Consider the following 17,140-nt stretch of genomic DNA (forward strand, 5'->3'; position numbering starts at 1 on the left):
GAGGATTAAAGGTTTATATATTCACAACAAAGCACAATCAAGACGATTCCGAAAAGAATAAATGGTGAAAACAACTAGCCTGGTATTGGTGGTTTTTTGCCCCACTCATACGATATGTTTGTCTTAATGTGTCAGAGAGGAAAGGTTCGCAAATCACCTCACGATGGTTGAATGGAGACTGTGAGACGCGTGGATTCAGGACAGAAACTCCCAGTCACGTCACTCTAAAAGCTCTGGTCTTACTAATTGTCGATAAACTGCAGTATGCAAAAATAGAAAAGCTGTCGTTTCACTTCCCAACCATGTAGTTCAGTGCTCTGCGAACCAAACCTCCTCACACGACTCCTGGTCGTTCCTGTCATTGGGAGCTAGTCAGGACGAGCGGTTAGCGTTAGCGTTAGCTGCAGTTAATGTAGCCACAGAGTGGCCACAGCGAGCAGAAGAGACAGCCCCAGACTGGAGGCCAGGGAGGCGGCCAGGAAGGGCCCGTTGTTCACCAGCCTGAAGGAGATGACCTCCACCTTGAACCCGTCCTCGGTGGCCATGCAGCGGAAGATGCCTTCCCTCAGGGGAGTGTCCACCACCGGCCCCAGGACGCAGAAGTCCCCGGAGAGGATGCATGGGTAGTTCTTGAGGCAGTTGTCCTTCTCCCAGCGATAGGTGGCGTGGAAGGAGCGGACGGGGCAGGGGAGGAAGATGGTGGTGTTTGACTGCACCTTCACCTCTTTGGGGGATGTCCGGCGCAGCTTCAGAGCTGTCGGGACACAAAAGCTGCATTTTCAGCCAACAGCTGGGAAATTGAAGCCAACGCTTTCTGTGGTGTCACCATTTAAGCGCCGTTGCCATGGGAAACCAGTGGTGCCATCAGGGATCTAAAGAGTGTAACCGGTCAAATTCTAATTGTGTGCATTAAAATTATAATTGCTATAATTTCTGTCTTCCAGCATGGGCACCCTCGTTGGTGAGGACCGCAGAATGTCAGAGACCAGAGGACATTGTTTTAAACCATAAAGTGAGAAGCTTCCAGCTGAGCCCTGCTGAGTGCCAAAACTCATTCAGATTGGAAGCTTCATTTCATCTCATGGTGGTTTAATCCATCTGGGGGCCTTTTGCAGGGGCCTTTTTCCTCCAGATAGACATTGACCCCAGAGAACATGCTCCTGGGAGTGAACTGGATGCTAAATGGAGATGACTTGAGGAGCTAGCTAACCTCACAGGATTGGCTTTTAACAGTCATGCAGAAAATGAAGCCTCCCTCTGGGCTGTGGACACTGCTCAATTATATGATAATCATCTGGTTAGTGGCTAAAGGTTTATATTCTGGATTAAGATCAGGCAGAGTAGCAGCGAGCAGATAAGACTCACCAGCAGCTTCCCCACAAACTGAGGAGTTGGAGGAGTCCAGATTCTGGATCAGAGCCCTGGTGGGGATAAGAAAGGAAAACAATGGGAGATTCGCAGCAGCTGATGAGTCTGCATATCCACACACATTCAAAGCTTCCATTAACGTCAGTCAGATGGTTCCTGCAGGGCCAACAATCGTCAGTCATACCCGGTGGTGACGTTGTATCCGGGGGGGATGGCGATGCACCTCCTCCTGGCCCAGTCCCAACCACAGTATGGGTCTCTGGAGAGGATGCACTCCCTGCAAGTGTCGCCGTAGCGACCACAGTCAGCCAGCGGCAGCTGCTGGACCTCCATGGCCGTGCCGATGTACAGGTGTCCCTGAGAACACACAGATTCAGGCCGTGTTTATGGATCCAATAACAGCAGCGTTATTACTGAGATAAATCAGCTGCTGTTGTCTGTAAGTTCCATTTAAGACGTTTTACACTGACAATGGTTAAAACAATTCTTTTTTAGGCTTTTTAGGGCCAAAATGTCCCCTGAACAGCCGTTCATTCGGTTAAAGTACGGCATTAGAGAAAAGAAAATTGCATGAGTGGAAGATACAGAAGCTGCGTGATAAAGAAGGGAGAGTCTTTAATCCCAACCATTACGGGCAACAGCGCCGAACAACGTTTGTTTTTAACGGTTCAGAGCGCCGATGTGATGCCTGCAGGTTTACAGAGAACGCCAAAACCAGGCTGACCTTCTGGGAGTCGACGGCCATGTTCAGAACAGGTCCTTCATTGTGAAACAGAGAATACTGCGAGATGATGAAGACGCCCTCTCTGAAGTGCAGAACTTTCAGAACTTTGCCTTGTTCTGTGGAAACAAAGCACACAAATGTCAGTGGGAGATCCTGCAGGCCTCCACAGAAGAACACACTCCTCTGGAATTCTGGCATCCTCTGTTCTCCGCCGACAACGTTCAGAAGCGCAGCGGTCGGACTTGGACGGCTTCCACTCCATCACCCGCTGTGATGGTTTGACCTCTGACCACAGATCTGGATCCAGCAGAGTTCAGCTCAGGGTGACATCGAAGATGTGAGCTCTTCAGATGCCCCCGTCAGCCGTGAAGGTTTAAATGCAGTTTTACTTTGTGCTTTTTTGCGTTTGTCACGCCAGAACCTTCCGTCCCAACAGTTTGTTTCTCCCAGTGAGGGATTCTTCAGAATCAAATCTGCTAATAAACCCCTTTTCAATTGCACTTTGGCGGCTAAAGTTGTTTTTATTAAAATATTCTGGCACACGCAGACTGTGGCCGCAGGTGTTCCTATCAAATATAGTTTAAAATGTGGTTCTCAGGGAGGGGGGAGGCGGTGGTTCTGCTGGGTCAGAGTCAGTCCAGGCTCAGCAATTATGAAAAGACAGTTTTTTTTTTAAATGTTACTGTATCCAACTATACATGATAGTTTTGGAAAAAAGAGGCGGGCACTGGTGAAACTTACTAAACTTGAAAACTGCAGTTATCCTGATGCAAGGGCGTCACGAGCGGCAGCTAAAACGGTAGCAGCTGGATTAGTTTACTGTTTAATTGCTGCTGCAGTGGGGGGGGCAGCAACATTGGCTCTGAATATCCAGATAAATGGTGCCAGCGGGTTTTACTGCTTCCCAAACAAAGGCCATCAGAAGGCTGGAATTGGCCTGGAGGTTTTCCCACTGGTGGTCATTTGTACGCAGTCATACATGAATGCTGAGCGTCAACATGAAGAAAGGCCCATTCTGGCTGTCAGACACCAATTTTTATTCTTTTTCCACCTCCAGAATCAGCAGCAGTTCGACGTCCATTTGGCCAGTTTCCCCATGATAGCTTGGTTGCCTAAAAGGCAGCGTGATGGAGAGGCTGAGCTGAGAGTGGGACCAGAACGGTACCTTTTATCTCACATCCACACCTCCTGAGCACTCCCACTGTCACATTCAGGCACATTTCATCCTGAAACCGTCGCCTCTTTCATAAACTTCCGGTCTGATTGATCTTTTCCTTTTAAACAGAGAATAATCTGTTTGATCCTGACGCTTTGATTCCAGCTACAGTTATTTTCAGCTCCTGACACGCGAACGCAAAGGAGGCGACGAGCTGAAAACCTCCCTGAGTCTGACAGGCTTCAGCTTGTGGAACTTTCCTTAAACAGTCAGAACCCTCTGACTGTTAGACAGAACCCCAGCCCACAAACCACCCACAGAAGGAAAACCCCTCTTTTGTTAACAAGACTAGTTCCTCTCCTCTGTGACAGGACCTTCTCCCATTAACACTGACCCACCACCTCCATTTGCTCCAATGGGCTCCATCAAATCTCACACTGAGACCAGAAGTTGAATTTTCTTTCCCGGCGAACAGGAAGCAGAAGTGAGTGCAAGGCTCTGACATTTCCTGCGTCCCAGCGGGGCAGCGTTCTGCAGCACCGACTCCACGACTGAGCTGGAGAAAAACCCAGCAGTGGATCTGTCAGCTTCTACAGTTAAAACTCTTGTGTTCGGTGCTTTGGCTCCATCAAAAAGGCTCCGCGGACCCTCGAGGCTGCCGCTCAAATGGTTCTAAAAGAAGTTGCCCCACTCACATTTGTGTCCCAAGACGTGCTTCATTTTCCCACCCAGCCCACCAGAACACCACCAGTCTCTACTAATGCTTTCAGGATTTCAGGATTTCCTCTGAAATGTTTTGGGTGTGGACGCTTGTACCGACCACCAACGCTGCCAGGAGACAGTTTACAGCTGATCTGTTGTGCTGAACTCTCTCATGTGTGTATAAAATCATTTGCATTTGCTGGCTGGTGATCAAAACTCAAAGAAAAGATCTCTGTCAGATCCTGCAGAGTTCCACCAGACTGAGTTCCCACCAAGGCCAGTGAGATGGGTTTAAACCCAAAGTGTTCCAGTAGCTATTTGCCTGATTACAGCTCCCCGTCACCTCCGTCTGCGTCCTGGGTAATGTCCTTTTGACAGACACCCTCCATGTGTCTGTGGGCGGGGCCATTAGACCAGAGGAAATTAGATGAGTAATTCCACTTTTCTGAACAGCGCACCAAGGTGCCCTCGTCACGGCGCCCACAGCCGACTCCCTCTGCTTTAAGTGCACATTTCTGAGTCTCAGAGGAGCAAACAGTGGAAAGAGGAGCCACTCATCGCCTCTTTCATCGCTCCAAAAGAGGTCAACCCCCCCCTGCTTCAATCTGGACTTAAATTTACCTGAGTAGGCTGTTAAATTAAAGGCTGTTTGAGTTTCTTGTGGCTGCTGTGTTTCTCTGTTAACGGTTTCTTCACAGCCCAGTTTGAGCCTAAGCTAGCAGCTACTGGCCCCCTGAGGACTGTGTCCACAGGATTCTGTCAATCACACCTGCAGTACGACACTGTTCACTGTTACCTTCAGGAATCGGTCCAGCGCTCCACTGATGTTTTGGCTTCTGAGCACAAATGTCAGGACGATAGTGGCATTTTAATATCAGCAGCACTGATGGCCTTAATTAGTGTATTATTTGCATTAGAACTCTGCACCTGCTCAGGATTCTTACTGAAGGAACAAATAAAAGAACATCTGATTGGAATGTTCCATTCAGCTTCTTTTTTAACCAAAATAAAGGTTCCTTGGAAGTTACCCAAAGGCACCAAGGCTGTGATGTTTTGTGGCTCTTTTCCTTCATGAACGCTCTGAGAGCTTTTCTCTCCAGGCGACCACACTAATATCAGCCTCCTTCTCCTGCACTGAGAATAATGATGCACCTGAGTCTCTTAGCTCGCCTTTTGTGGAGGATATTTATTGGATTTTCCATCACTCTGGAAGAATAATCTCCCAGGGCTACCTGGAGCACGTCTGCTGCCATTTTACTGGACCCCAGCTCGCCATTTCTGCTCCTCTGGTTAGTTTAATCTGATAGAACTCACATCCATCAGGGTGACCTGTCTGTGCATCTGCCTCGCTCCCTCGGCTGGATTTCACCCGTCCACACACACACATGTTCATGACTCAGGCTGATGACCGGCTACGAGCCTGTGAATATTTATCAGCGGTGTCCCCAGACACTGAAGCAACACTGAGCTAAGGGAGACGGACGCCATCAGAAAATGTTGTTTTATGTTTTACCACAGACAAAAGTAGAAGCATAGAGGAGGAGCCAGAACTCTGGACGCAGATACGTGCCAGCAGATCGTCATTACTGCCCCCACGCAGGGGGCCCTCATCATCATCATCATCATCATCAACATCATCATCGTCCTCGTGCTGCCTTTTTTCCAACCCTTTTAACATTTTCCGTTTTAAAAATACACGCAGAGACGCTGATGCTTGACAAGCACGACAGGATGCAGAAGAAAGAGCGTTCGTAATCTCTCATCTTCCTGCGAACTTTCAGCGTGCTGAGACGCTCGTGCGCGCACCAGCATATGACTTGTGATGGTTGCCATGGTGATCTCTCCGAGGCACAAGGCAATTTTTGCAGGGAGAGCTATGGGTAGCAGCCGATGGCGCCTCGGCGTTGGTGCTGCGATCAAACGGAGCCAGAATCATTTCAGCAGATCTGTGACAGATTTTGACCTTGTGCTGTTTTTCTACTTTGCTTGAATTTAAATTTCCTCGCTGCAGTGACCTCAGTTTCACAGCCAGAGCCTTAATTAACAGCCTTTGATTGTGCAGCTGAAAGCATTGATATGGCTCAATTGTGCTGATTAAAAGGGTTGTTTTTTTTTAAATGTGGGAAGATCATTTTCCCCTCAAACCCAAACTGTCTCTGTAAAATGAAGCCAAACTAAAAGAAGTGAGAGTTTCCACGGGGATAAATGTTCTTAACAATGTGTAGGAGACATGACAAACACTCCCCAGGACAGTATTTCTGATGTTGGCTGAGTCTGTTAGCCAGTTCTTCATCAGTGGGTCTGGTTGTTGCTGGTCTCTAGTCTGCAGAAACGGCCGAGCTTGCTCTTTAGCAACAGCCCACCATGGAGCTGTTGCTTCTCCTGCCTCCAGCAGACCAGGAGGGCCTCTTACATCACCTTATCAGACCAGTTCAGGGGTCTTTACAGTGAGAGCCAGCTGTGCTGGATGCTGCCTGTAAAGACCTGTAGTCCCACCACAGCTATTTAGCGTCTATACAGAGCGGGTCAGCCTCTCCTGAACTGTTCCCTGTGATTTCATGTCTGAAATATGTCAGAGCTAAAATGGGTTTGACCCAGATTTAAGGGGAACATTGCCCAGAAGAGGGGGAAGAAACATTACACATATGTTCCATTTGCCTGAATTATTTGTTAAAACCCAAAGGAAGCAAGTCAAAGACATTTTGGAAAATTGAAATGCTTGGTGGATTTTTCAGCGTTGCTTTGACAATCTAATTGCATTTTAGGACCTGAGCAGCATCGTGAAGAGAGACCCGAAGAATCTGATGGCTCAGCTTGGTTTGATTGGTGCAGCAAAGACACAGCCGTGAGGAAAACTGCTGTCAGTGAAGGCAGCATCAAGCCTCATACAGTGGTGCACTGCAGCATAATATGTAAACACACACACACCTGTTCCCAGGTACAGGACACTGTAGTGCTCATCATTGACCGCCAGCACGATGTCCGCAACCATGTGGGTAATCTGATCGTCAGTGGGCAGGTCGAGTGGGGCCACCCCATTGGGTCGGATCACATCCTCAATCTCTGGGTGGTACCTGATCACTCCGAGGTTCTTGATGTCGCTGGGTCCTCCTGGGGTGGAGTTTTTGCGGACGCACTGGGAAAGGAAGCGATAGTCAGATGAGGCTGGACTGTTGAGCATACCGCGTATTGACCTTGGACAGGAAGCTCAGTATAGTTTCCTTTTCCCTAAAATAGCTCCAGTAATCTGGAATAACAGTCATGAGCTGGTCACCGTTCCAGGGCGACTGCCGATGAAGGGACTGCTGTAGCCCTTCAGTTTGGAGGTGGAGAAGGCCTGGTCAATGTCCTTAATGGAGTAAGCACAAATCACCTTTCTGCCCCTGAAAGAGGGCAGAGGAGGACAATTACACACACAGCACATAAAAAAGGGGCCTGAGCAGTGCAACTACTGCCCCGGCACATGTCCACGCATTAGCTCGTCACTCTTTGAATCTGGGTCACTATTGGACAGTTAATTAGAAATGTTCTTTCTTGTGTTCTATATTTGCAGATGAATCCCTATTGGTCAATGAGGACTGCTAATTTGGACAGTAAAACTCTAGTTGCTTGAGCGTCTTCCTCTATATCTCTAAATCTGTAACAGGTTCCTCCTTCGCTGTCGTTGCTCAAGGATCCCGCAGCTGATCAAGGCTTAGAAAAATGAAGAGTCGGATTCTTCCATCCATTCTTCCGGTATTTTATTCAGGAGGCTGCACAGCCTTCACACTGACAGGCTGTTACAGAGATGGATGGACTACAGCTGAACATTAGCTTCTGGAATCAGTCAGCTCTCACTGAACACTAGCTCAGAAGCAGAGGAAAGACGAGGTTCACCCACCTCTCGGAGTGACGGACGCGAACAGAAAAACGAACCATTTCCACCCACGGTTAAAAATCTAAATGTGCATAGAAACAATTTAATGGCACGAAGCCTGAAAATCCAGTCAGAACTCACCAGGCGTTAGAAAAGAGACCGTACAGGACTCCAGCCCTCTGGTCCTGCTCCGTCAGCACCACTGCCTGCTTCAGGTTGTTGTACTGCTGCTGTGTGTTTCCTGCACCGCACATGACCCGGGCCTTCATGAAGGTGGTCCACGAGTCCGCCAACAGGGCTTTAATGCCACCTTCATCTACCTGAATATAACAGGAGCACATGAGCGATGCTGTGTTAGCTGGTTCCTGTCGCTGCAGCACAGATGCTTCCTCCACGTGTGAGGTGCAGAAACCGCGCGACCGTTCTCACCGTGCAAACCCGTCCGATGCGAGCCCTGTACGGCTCCTCGTCCACTCGGGCCGTCTTGTTGAACTCGCTGAAGAGGAAGTACATCTCCTCCTTCAACTTCTGGTCGGACGGAATTACGGCGGCACCAGCAAACTGTGGATCTGGTGATGAGCAGGCTCAGTTCTTATTCAACCATCAGGTCGTTCGTCTTTTAAAGATACAACCGTTATCAACTGACCTTTAAATGCACGCATTAAGATAATTAAGGAAAGTATTAGAGGTTGTTGATATTTTACTCTTAAAAATGACACATAATTGTTTGGAATACACCTACATGTTGTTTGTCCCTATGGTATTGCTCACGGGTGATTTAGAGAGCGTAACGCCCACCTTCTTCATATTCATTAGTCTAAACCTTTCCAGCTTCTGCACGACTCCCCCCTCCTACTCACTCAGCAGCCAAACGTTCTCCGTCTTCAGGAGTTTCTGGGAGCCAAACGTACGACGGATCGAACCGGCGTGACCTGTTGCCGACGACATGGCAGAATATAGACTCCCATCTGAGACGGAGAGAAGAGGGCGGGTGAGGAGGGGGTGAGCAGGGAGGACAGGAAAAGAGGTTACCACAGTTCAGACAGGCAGGAGAAAACATGAAGCAACACAGAGGACTGACTGAGGCTGAAGGAGACAAAGACACAAAGGAAAAATGGAGACAACGGCGGCGCGGGAGGGAAAAAAACAGGAGAGGATGAAGAAGAAGACATCAAAGCAGAATCGCTGCCTCGGCTCCATCTTGCTCAAACAGCCCACTTAGGTCTCACGCTCTGTTGCAGTGAAGTCGGGGGAGTGTTTTCTCAAATTGTGGCAGCAACATCTTAATTGGAGGAGGCGCTTATTAGGATGCTGTTAACTGCAGCAGGAGTGACGGCTCATTGCCTCCACAATCGATCCACGGCTGGAGGAGAAGCCGCGGCTCGAGCTAATTCTGCTCGCCAGCAGTTCATCTACGGCATTTTACCCCCACCGCCTGCCTCATCGCTGCTGGGGCTTCATTCTGAGGAGCATCTGTGGGTTGGTGAACGGCTCCAGGTCCCATTTTAGAGACACCGTAAAGTCACGCCCTGATTTCTGATGCAGGGACCTGCAGCATGAAGACGTGTCCTGTCAGAAATGGCAAAGGTCACATCTGCACCACCTCTGCTTCCATAGCAGAGTGACGAAATGGAACACAGCAGACGGTCATCTGCTGTGGAGGCAGCCTGTGTGCGTGCGTGAGTGCGTGCACGTGCACGTGTGCATGAACAGACCCTGCAGGCAGATCCAGAATCATCCAGCCTAATCCAAACTGCTGGGACTGGGTGTCATAGTCTCCTCTGGACATGCTGTGAATCACCTGCCTCTGCCTTCAGCCGTCTTCCTGCTGCATATTTTCTGACTGTCAGCTGATCAGCATCAGTCGTGCACGGCTGCTCTGCTGTGTTTGGGAGGCTAACTGCTCCACATACAGTCTCTGATACCAACTCTGGTGGTTCCTCAGAAGATCCACCGTCTCACACACCAACAGCTGGGGTGAAATCTGTCCCACACGTGCACACACACACATGCACAGATACTGATGGATGCAGGCACCTTTCTAGCTATTCCCCGTTTCCTGTACAAACAAGAGCTTCAGGCTTGTATTTGCTCCTGGAACCTGAGTTAACCTGTTGAATCATCTGCAGCTGCCACACATCTGTCGCAGAGGTAAAGTTTTCAAACTCATTCTCAAGCATGTGCGTCCACCACGTTGTTTCTTCTTTAAAGAGCTTAAAATGCAGCAGACGTGTCCTCCTTGTCGGTCTCCAGCAGCATCTGAGGCACTTTAAGACCAATCATCTCATTCATTTGCATGTTCTGAATCAAGTTTGATAAGAAGAGTCAGATTGCTTCAGGGAGCCTGAGACCGGCACTGATGTCACTGATCATCTGAACTTGATCAAGATGAATATGAAGACATCTCTGTCCAAAATAAAACACTCAAGTTGTCAGACGTCCCCACTAAAGCCCCCCCACACACCCGCGACGAGCTTCAGGTGTTACCTGCAGGCAGGCTGATGGACCTCTGGGACGGGTAAGCTGGCGAGATGTCAGAGGCCGACGCGATTTGTACGCCCTGGACGTCAGTCAGCACAGTGTCGTTTACCTGCGGGGGAGCAAACCTGTCACCTGTGTGCTGGGCAGATCGGAACCTTACACCCTGGACCAGTGAGGATGGAAAACAGCTTTGCACCATGTGGCTGGTGGAAACATTTCTGACTGGATTTATCATCTTCTAGAACAAAAAAGCCTTTGTGAAGCTGCAGGAGATGTTGGAGTCTCACCAGCATCCAGCAGCGGGGGCTCCCAGCGTTGGTCCCACACACAATCATGGTGTCGTTCACCTTCTGGATGACGGTGATGAAATTATCACACTCCAACTGAGACAGAGACAGAGACAGAGACAGAGAGAGAGAGAGTGAGAGGAAAATAGTGTGATCAAGAAATCTGAAATAAATGCTTATGGAAATGTTACATCACTAAATCTAAAAATTGTTATGTGTGTGTGGGTGCGTGTGTGTAGGTGTGTGTGGGGGGGTGTAGGTGGGCAGTAGGATGGTGAATGTCTCTGCATTTATGTCAGATTGCTTCTTCTTCTACAGATTCTTCCCAAAGTTTTCAGGTCAACACTGCTGACAGGCTTCACCTTAACTGGCCATACTGGGACAGAGTGGATCATTGCACTGGTATAAATATACGAATATATTTGGGCAGGCTGCTTCTTCACCATCCGTCTGCAAACATCTCTGATATTCTAGCCATCAGATGCCCTCAGAACCTGCAGTTCTCTCAGCCTCAACTTTGCAGTAAGCTGCAGCTTTTCTCTCAGTAATTAGTCACAACTCTTCTGATCTTCTTCGGTCTCCAGCGGAACTCCAGCTGCTTACATTTGAGTTGTAAAGTATTTATCTTTGCTAAATGTGCTGGTTTTTATCATTATTTGAAGACACTGCTGCTAAAGAAACACGACAACATGGAAGAACCTCACGGCTGGTGGTTATGGTGATGATAATGGTGGTGGTGAAGATGACGATGATGATGCTGGTAGTGGTGGCGGTGATGATGGTGACGATGATGGTGATGTCACTGATCAGAGCGATGAAAGCCCCCGTGGATGCAGGTGCTGACGGCGACCCTCTACCTCCAGCGCTGCAACCCTGGCCTTGCAAGTATCGATGGCGGTCTGGTCGGAGGCGGCTGGGATCTGTGGGGGGGGAAGTTGCTCAGTTAATTTCAGCAGCAGAACAGGAAGGTCAACCAGGGGTCATCTGTGGTCTCTCCATTATCCAGACCATCTCCTATTAAAGCAGCAGCCAGGTCTGGTCCATCACCTTCATCTGTAGATGCTTCCAGCTACTTTTCGTTCACTTTCTTCAGTGTTTTAGCACCAATCCCAGCCTCAGTGCTTCAGCTCTCATCTGGACTCCAACAAAACTGTCCTCTTCACTCATCCCTGCCTCAAACTCTACTGTGGGCATAAAATGACTGAAGCTTTGTAAAATAAAGATGAATCAACATAGCCTGAAGCCAGATGAGCTTCATCACGTCCTGTCAGCTGCTCCAGCTTGAGGTAAAACTGACCCTTTTATTTCTATGGTCTGTAAGTCGTCATTTCACCCACAGAAGGAGGTTAAAAAGTGTGATTGTCAAGTGGTCATGATGAACTCGCTCGTGATTGAGGCAGCAGCTGAAACCAGCAGGAGCTTCATCTGCTCAGGAGTCAGGTGATCAACCCTTTTAGTTCTCTTGAGAACTTTAACTGTTTGACGCAGACGTGTTTCCAGGCACAGCAGCTAAACTCAGAGTGAGATCGCATCTCAACCTGTCATAAACCTGTTATAAAGCATGCCGGCCTTTGCTAAATTCTCCACAAACATCTGCACGACACAGAGAAATCAAAGAGTGCACCTGGAGGTCGCGGATGCCTCTGTTGGTGAACGTCAGCACGTAGATGACGGCCTGACCGCCCACATACATGGTGTCGCTCCCCTCCTGATGGTACATGCTGATGTAGTTCTCCGGCTTGTGGAAGTGGAACCTGGAGGGCTCTGGGGACGATAACAGCGTATACATTATGGAGATGAGCTGGCCCGCAGCGCTGAGCTCCTCTTAAAGTTAAATCACAATGATGCAGTTCCCAGCCTTCATGGAGGAAACTCAGTTTTAGTTCTGCAAGAGCAGACGACAGCAGTGACAGCAGTGTGGCTGATCAGCCACTTTTCACCGCTGTTGTGCTGCTGAAAACAACCGGCTTATTAAAGCGCTTCCTCTGGATCTCCAGTAGCTCTCAGGGAGTTTTGCTGGATTTGGTTTCACTAAAACGCGGCGCCGTTTCTGCCCTTCGTGGCGTCTGATTACACAGCGCGCTTTGGCAGAAAAGCCACCTGGGTGTTGGTGGAAAAGGGCACCTGGTGGGAGCATAAATACCAGTGAAGTAATCATGTGTGAAAATGTCACCCTGGATATTTGGGTAAATTACACCCAGGACACCCACAGACGGCTCCAAAGTTCACATGATTCAGCCGTCTGAGCACACTCACACTACGCCACAGTGCGACTGCGCCTGTACTTAAAAAAGATTAAGAATCACTTATGATAACTCACCCAGGAGGGGGTGTAACGGGGGGGGGTGGGGGTGGGGGGTGGGGTTGGGGTTCTCTATGACTTGTTTTAATTAAACCTGTACAATTAAAGCGTAAAAGCTTCGACAAGTGTGTCGGTAAAAGGAAACTGATTGCATGCAGTTTTCAATTTGTCGCTTTTGATTTTAAAACTGTTCATTTAGCTCAAATTAAAGTGTATTAGTTTAATTAAAACAGCCGAAGCTTTTAGCTCTAAATCTTCATGAAAAATGAGGTCATACTAACACAGCATCGGACATTTGCTCCTCTTCCTTACAACAAAGACAAATCTGACATGTTTGAATGACGGCGGTCATTGATATTGGTTGCTAACCAACTGTTGCCATGGCAACAGATGCTTCCCTGATTGGTGGGACTCTAATTGATGGAGCATGTTCTTTCCCTGCCACTAAGAAAGGCTAAAGTGGCTTAAATAATAATTTCACTGTTCGCTGGTCTCCAGACAGCCAGGCTGCCGACTCATTTAAGCCTCACCTTTATTCAGTTCAGCAGCCTTTCTGAGCAGAGTTAGAGGCCCGTCTTGCTCATGGGCACTAGTGGCAGCTTGTCTCGGTGGTGATGATGAGACCCATAAATTGACTCAGACCAGTAAGAAATCCTGGACACATGTCCCCCCCCCTCCCCCAGTGACCTTCAGCTGTGCTGGTTTCACCTCAGTTGTCATGGTAATTAGAGCTTGTTTTTAAGATTCCAGTTTTGATCAAAGAAAGTAACACATTTTTGGCACAAGTTGTACATTTGGGGGTGATTACTCGAAAAACCAGGTTAGTTTCAGGTGAATGAACTGTTTGAAGGTGACTGCTCTGATTCTGAAGATCGAACTGACCAGTTCAGACTGGGTGTGTTGGAAGAGAAGGTCAGAGGCTGAACTTTACCACTGTTTGGTATTTAGGAGGCAGCTTGAGGTGTTGAATTTGCCCTTCACCTCCATGTCCTTCGCTACATTTCCCTTTGTTTGTGTTTTCAGCCTTCTCATCCTTTCACACATGAACTCTTTGTCTCTTGATGTCACCAGCCATTTACGTCTGTTTTTAAATGGGACCCTTCATCATCGTGTGTCTTATTTGTGTAATTTATTATTTTAATTTCACACCTGCTCCTCTGTGACTGAGGATCTGGTGATCAGCTTTAATTAAAGTGCTTCCCTGCGTCTCTGAGCAAATATGTCTAGAATTACATTTAATTAGAGCCATGTTCTGACCTGTTAGCACGTCATCGTCATGAGTTTAGCTGTGAGGTATTTGTTGAATTATTATTTAATTATCATTTTGATCTCATCTGTCCTGAGCATAACAGCAACACAATCACAACAGCATGATTATGTGACAAATGAGGCAAAGCCCCGAGATGTTTGAACATGACGTCATCACCAATGTTGATCAATAACTGGCTACAGTCCAGGAATTCAATGTCTGCAACGGCTTTGGTGGGTTTATGGGTTTTCTGGTTGGACGGGAAGGACGGCGCTGCTGGTTAACTCTTGTGGGTGTCATTGTCACTTATTTCTTTTTAAATCATAAATAGGAAACATCTGTCAGGCCGGGCTGGTGCTCTCTGGCCTGGAGCGGCTTCATTTCCACACCAACAGAACAGAAATCTTTTATTTGAGGTCGTATTGATCGCCTTTGTGGCACCGCGGCGCTGTCTGTGGTGCTGAACAAACTGGAGGTCTGTGTGCGTGTGTGTGCGTGTGTGTGTGTGTGTGTGTGTGTGTGTGTGTGTGTGTGTGTGTGTGTGTGTGTGTGTGATTGACATGACGCGCGCCCTGCGCGTCTTCTCCCGCATTTATTGCTGCGCTCCTCTGGTGGTGGGGGGGTGGGCTGTTACAGATACAAGTAAGTTACCCCCCCACACACACACACACACATACACACACACACATACATACACAACGCCACCCCACCCCACCCCCACCGTCTTCCTTCCCTCTGATTGCTGAATACATTAGAGGAGTGTGTGAGGTGTAAGAAGGCGTGAGTAGAATAGATAAAGGAGTCCTCGGAATTTTCCATCCAATGTCGCCCCCTCCCCAGTTTCCTCTCGTGCCTGTGCTCGTACATGTATTCATAAAACCTTCTACCATAAAGCAGCGCAGGGGCGCCTCTCTGCCGCAGCGTGAGCAGCCACCGTGTCCCGCATTGCAGCTCCGCAAGGACGCCGGAGCCACAATGGCCGCGCCGCCACCGAGGGGGTCGTAACTCGGTGATGGGGGGTCGGCGGGTGTTTAAAGGGCAGGAGCTCACGGTGTGTGCGGGGAGACCTGGCGCCATGTTCCTGCATGCACGGCGGTGGGGAGGTGGGCACGCGCCTGTGCTGGATGCGCCCAGAGGTGAGGACATGGACGCGCCAGAACCTTTCTGATAACCAGGGTACCCAGGAACCACTGGAGGCGCAGGGAGGGGGGAGAAAATCCACAAGTTGTACAAAAGACAAGCAGACTGGTCAAATAGCCCGACACTATTTATTTATTTATTTATTTATTAATCTCTAGTTCTGCCAGTGTTTGGGAGATTAAAGCAGAGGTGATGGAGCCAACATGCCTCGATGGTTTTATCGAAGGACGCTGAAGCAAGTGTTTGCCCCCACCCTGACTGATCATTCATTCAGCACATCCAACCTTTCAGGCAACCCGGCAGATCAAAGTCACAAATGTGGGATTAAAAGCCTGCCTACCGTGCACGACGAATTTCATCCGAGGTGACTTTGCGGCAGCCACTGTGGCAAAAACGGACAGCAAGATGAGGGAATTCATCTCTAAGGCCAACGCGGAGATACTCAGAAAACGGTGTCTTCCTCAGCTTCTTCTTCCTCGATGTTCCCTCCCCGAGATGCTGCGTCCCAGATTGTGCTGCTGCTCCAGGTCCGCTCGCCGCGCGTCTGCGCCGCCGGCACTCGGGTGGAGAAGTCCGGGTGTCAGGCTCCACCTCGGAAGCAGAAGGCTCGGGGGCGTGTAGATGTTGACCAGGGACGTGATGGTCAACAATGGGACTGTTCACAATCCCTGAGAAGAGCAGCAGAGCTGATGGAGGGCGGGTGGTGCACGCGCGTCATACCTGTTGCTGACAACCACAGATGATTTTTGCAGATATTTTCACCGGATATGAAAACGCTTCGTCATTTTCATCCCATCTGATGTCAGTCTGCCTGGGTTTAATCTCGGGTTTATTATTTCCTCAGAGTGCGTGACAGAGTAGTGCAGACGCGCGCAAAAGACTCGAAATCTCCTCCCAGATTTGACTAAAACGCGTTTCTTTTCGTTTCATTGCGGTTTTTGACGCGCAGAGTTTGAACTTGTGTTGAAAATGCTGAAACGATCAATGAAACAAATACTCAGTGGAAGCAGCTTCTCAGATCCTGATGATGTGATGTTTAATATGAGACACTAAAGACAGAAAGAAAAGAATTCCAAAGAGAATTTAAACGAGCATCCGTCTCATCCGGGCCTAATGTAGTCCGGTTAGCACGGTGGTGTGTGAGACGCAGGTGACCTTGAGTGTAAAACACCTCCGCAGGTAACAAAAGTCCCAACACAATCTCAGAGTTACTCTAAAGGAGTTGCTGCTCTTCAAATTTCGTTTCCACTGAGTGACGTCATGTCCCAATAAAGACTTAATTGGCGATTATTTTCCAACCAGCAGGTGGCAGCAACAGCATTTTATATTCCCTGTACGTGACGATTGACGTCAGTTTATTTAACGTTCAGTGTTGCCCCGAAACTAGTTTTTAAACGAATCTTTACATGAACTCGATGTAATTCTAATATTTTCACTTTAATGTCGATAAAATCTGTATAATGAGGGCATTTTTTACTCCAGGGGAAATCTGAATTATACTACGTTGAATAAATGAGGCCATGATCTATTTTCTGATAACATGATTGTATTGATAATAAACGTTGTTACACAAATGGGTTCAGAACATTTACATTTTGTCAATTAGCATCGAAACGGAAAACAAGTAAACGGAGACGTTTAAATTAGAGTTCAATTTACACAGTGATTGAACAGAGCTCTAAATTATTCGGTTTGGAAATAATTGAGGTTGGAATTCAATTTGAATCACCTTCAGATCAGCACCAGCACTGTTTTCCTGATTCCAGAGAAAAGTACATTGAGAAGAATCTATACTATAAATAATATATGGCGGGCAAAAGAGGAAGATGTTTTCTATCCAGAAATCAAAAGTACAAGCATGCCACAGTATCAAAT

The 17,140-nt window shown here is 48.2% G+C and overlaps 1 protein-coding gene across 1 annotated transcript; it reads right to left on the bottom strand.

Moving 5' to 3' along the window:
* On the bottom strand, window positions 1–16,590 carry LOC101068750 (semaphorin-7A). The gene is made up of 14 exons (XM_029838775.1): window positions 15,606–16,590; window positions 12,199–12,338; window positions 11,432–11,494; window positions 10,575–10,670; window positions 10,294–10,396; window positions 8,667–8,774; window positions 8,236–8,375; window positions 7,948–8,126; window positions 7,225–7,333; window positions 6,879–7,086; window positions 2,093–2,208; window positions 1,553–1,725; window positions 1,366–1,421; window positions 1–754 (listed from the first exon to the last, which is right to left on the bottom strand). Exons 1-14 carry the CDS (start codon window positions 15,682–15,684, stop codon window positions 408–410), a joined length of 1,917 nt encoding a protein of 638 aa, XP_029694635.1. The 5' UTR covers window positions 15,685–16,590; the 3' UTR covers window positions 1–407.
* Window positions 16,591–17,140: the final 550 nt, after the last annotated feature.

The sequence above is a fragment of the Takifugu rubripes genome, chromosome 7 (genome assembly GCF_901000725.2).
Source record: "Takifugu rubripes chromosome 7, fTakRub1.2, whole genome shotgun sequence".
NCBI classification, from domain to species: Eukaryota; Metazoa; Chordata; class Actinopteri; order Tetraodontiformes; family Tetraodontidae; genus Takifugu; species Takifugu rubripes.